The sequence below is a fragment of the Rutidosis leptorrhynchoides genome, chromosome 8, assembly GCF_046630445.1.
Source record: "Rutidosis leptorrhynchoides isolate AG116_Rl617_1_P2 chromosome 8, CSIRO_AGI_Rlap_v1, whole genome shotgun sequence".
NCBI lineage: Eukaryota > Viridiplantae > Streptophyta > Magnoliopsida > Asterales > Asteraceae > Rutidosis > Rutidosis leptorrhynchoides.
In genome coordinates this window covers 36,868,730-36,870,698 of record NC_092340.1, presented here as the reverse complement: position 1 = coordinate 36,870,698, position 1,969 = coordinate 36,868,730, and the positions used below count along the sequence as shown (strand labels likewise).

The 1,969-nt window shown below is 35.3% G+C and overlaps 1 protein-coding gene across 1 annotated transcript; it reads right to left on the bottom strand.

Annotated features, from left to right (window-relative positions):
* Positions 1 to 211: 211 nt before the first annotated feature.
* Positions 212 to 1,668, bottom strand: LOC139864944 (uncharacterized). Its single transcript, XM_071853503.1, has 3 exons — positions 1,527 to 1,668; positions 1,334 to 1,439; positions 212 to 874 (listed from the first exon to the last, which is right to left on the bottom strand). The coding sequence occupies exons 1-3, from the start codon at positions 1,557 to 1,559 to the stop codon at positions 723 to 725; spliced, it is 291 nt and encodes a 96-aa protein (XP_071709604.1). The 5' UTR covers positions 1,560 to 1,668; the 3' UTR covers positions 212 to 722.
* Positions 1,669 to 1,969: the final 301 nt, after the last annotated feature.

The following is a 1,969-nucleotide window of genomic DNA, read 5'->3' as shown; positions in this document are numbered from 1 at the left end:
TTGCGTTCCGAGAAAATCGGATTTGATAAGCATTTTGAGAGATGGTAAGTGACACAAGTGTTTTACACCGTTGATTCAGATTTCCAAAAGTATTTGAAATGGACAACATATGGTCCCAACAATTTTAGCTTCATTTGTTTCTACATTACAAGAAAACAATACAATACAATACAAACCAATTTTTATACTTTAAACTGCATAAAGACTGTGACTTCATTCCCAACTAGGATTGATATACTGAGATTTCAGGTCCACCCAACCCCCCACCTCACCCCATGGTTGCAGCCATCATGAGCCGAAAAGTGGAGGTCGGGCAAGTTTGGTACTTGGTCAAAATGGGTTCGTGAAAGAAAAGGGTAAACAAATAAGGTTCTCCTTGTTCAGCCTACCGGATATTCTTACTTTAATGTATGCTATCTAATCAGATTATTTCATAACCATTTCTGATTGTTTTTCGGACTACCTCCAAGATACCCTTTAGGTTGGGTCGGGTTGTAGACTTTTTGTTCATTTCATAAGATTAGATGAGAAATTAGATAAATACAATAACTAAATAAATATAATAACTGAAAAAAGTACTCTACTACTACAATAATGATATATCTTTCTTAGATAGAGCCAAATCGAAGGCTATAATTAGCATTTGCTCTGATTGACCCGTTATCGACAGACAATAACCCAAATGTGTCTACTCATGGGTTGACATTACCACCTCTGGTATTTCACTTGTCATCATTGCCTGCTTGATGGTCAGATATCATCTTTTGGATCAGTTGGTTTGTTTCTGATAGATCAGCTTCACTCGAGGGCTCAGACTGAGACCTAGAGTACGACTCAAAAAACTCTCGGTTTTCCTTCTCTAATTCATTCCAAACTGCAACACATCGATCGATAGTATACTTATTCTAGGATGATAATTCAATGGGGTTCTAAAAAAAAATTCAAAGTTAATTATGTTTTAAGGGTAATTTAGTGGTTGTTTACCTCAAAAAAACTCATAAGTTTCAAAAATATATGGGGTCCTATGGTTAAATTTAGTGGTGTCCTACACAATTTGAAGAGTACATTGTATAAAAAAATTACAAAGTAGTGGAGTCATAGGACCCCACCCACTTCTATGTACAATCGCCTCTAACAATAAGTCATTGTTTATATCAATAGAGCACTGAAAATGACTAAGGTAGCAAAGTGAAAGTGATAACTTAATTATGCTCCAAATATGTGAAAACAACTAAAGTGATCGATGATCTAACACCAGCGTTTCATGTGCATGCATAATCCGGACATGATGAAATAGCGAATTTAAAGAAATTATATATAGATGACTAATTACCTGTAGATGTGATGACTGGTTTGATTTTTGCATGTTTAGAAAGTGCTTCCATGCATTCGTCTTTGCTCATACGAAAGATCAAACATTTTTCAATAAGATGTTGCACCTGCATGAAATCAATAATCAAGGTTTATTATCTAATTGCAGATCATATATGGAACTTATGTTAAGAAGCACAAATCAAATCTAATACCAAGTGTATGTATGAAGCTGAAGTGTCACACATCTTAACAAACTATGAATCTTCTTTTGCACCAAATTAATATAAGAAAAAAAAAATTCAGAGATAAATATGAGATTCCAATGGAAATTGTTTGGGCTAAATATAGCAGATGGATCAGGGCTGCATATGTAGTAGTATCAAATTATATAGACACTGGAATTTAAAAAAGAGATGCTGATGTGGGCCAATGAGTCCCACGTGACAGATAGATAATAATTGGTAGAGAAGGGCTTAAAAGAGATTTGCAAATGACAACTTATGCCATGTAGGATTCTCATTTGGAAGGCCAAACACCACGTGACATGCGGGTCCTTAGGACAATTCTCAACTGTTAGATTAATAGACGACTCAGTAACCACTATCCAAACAAAAACCGCCATGTGGCAGTCTTTAATCAAACTACGGGTGCTTTC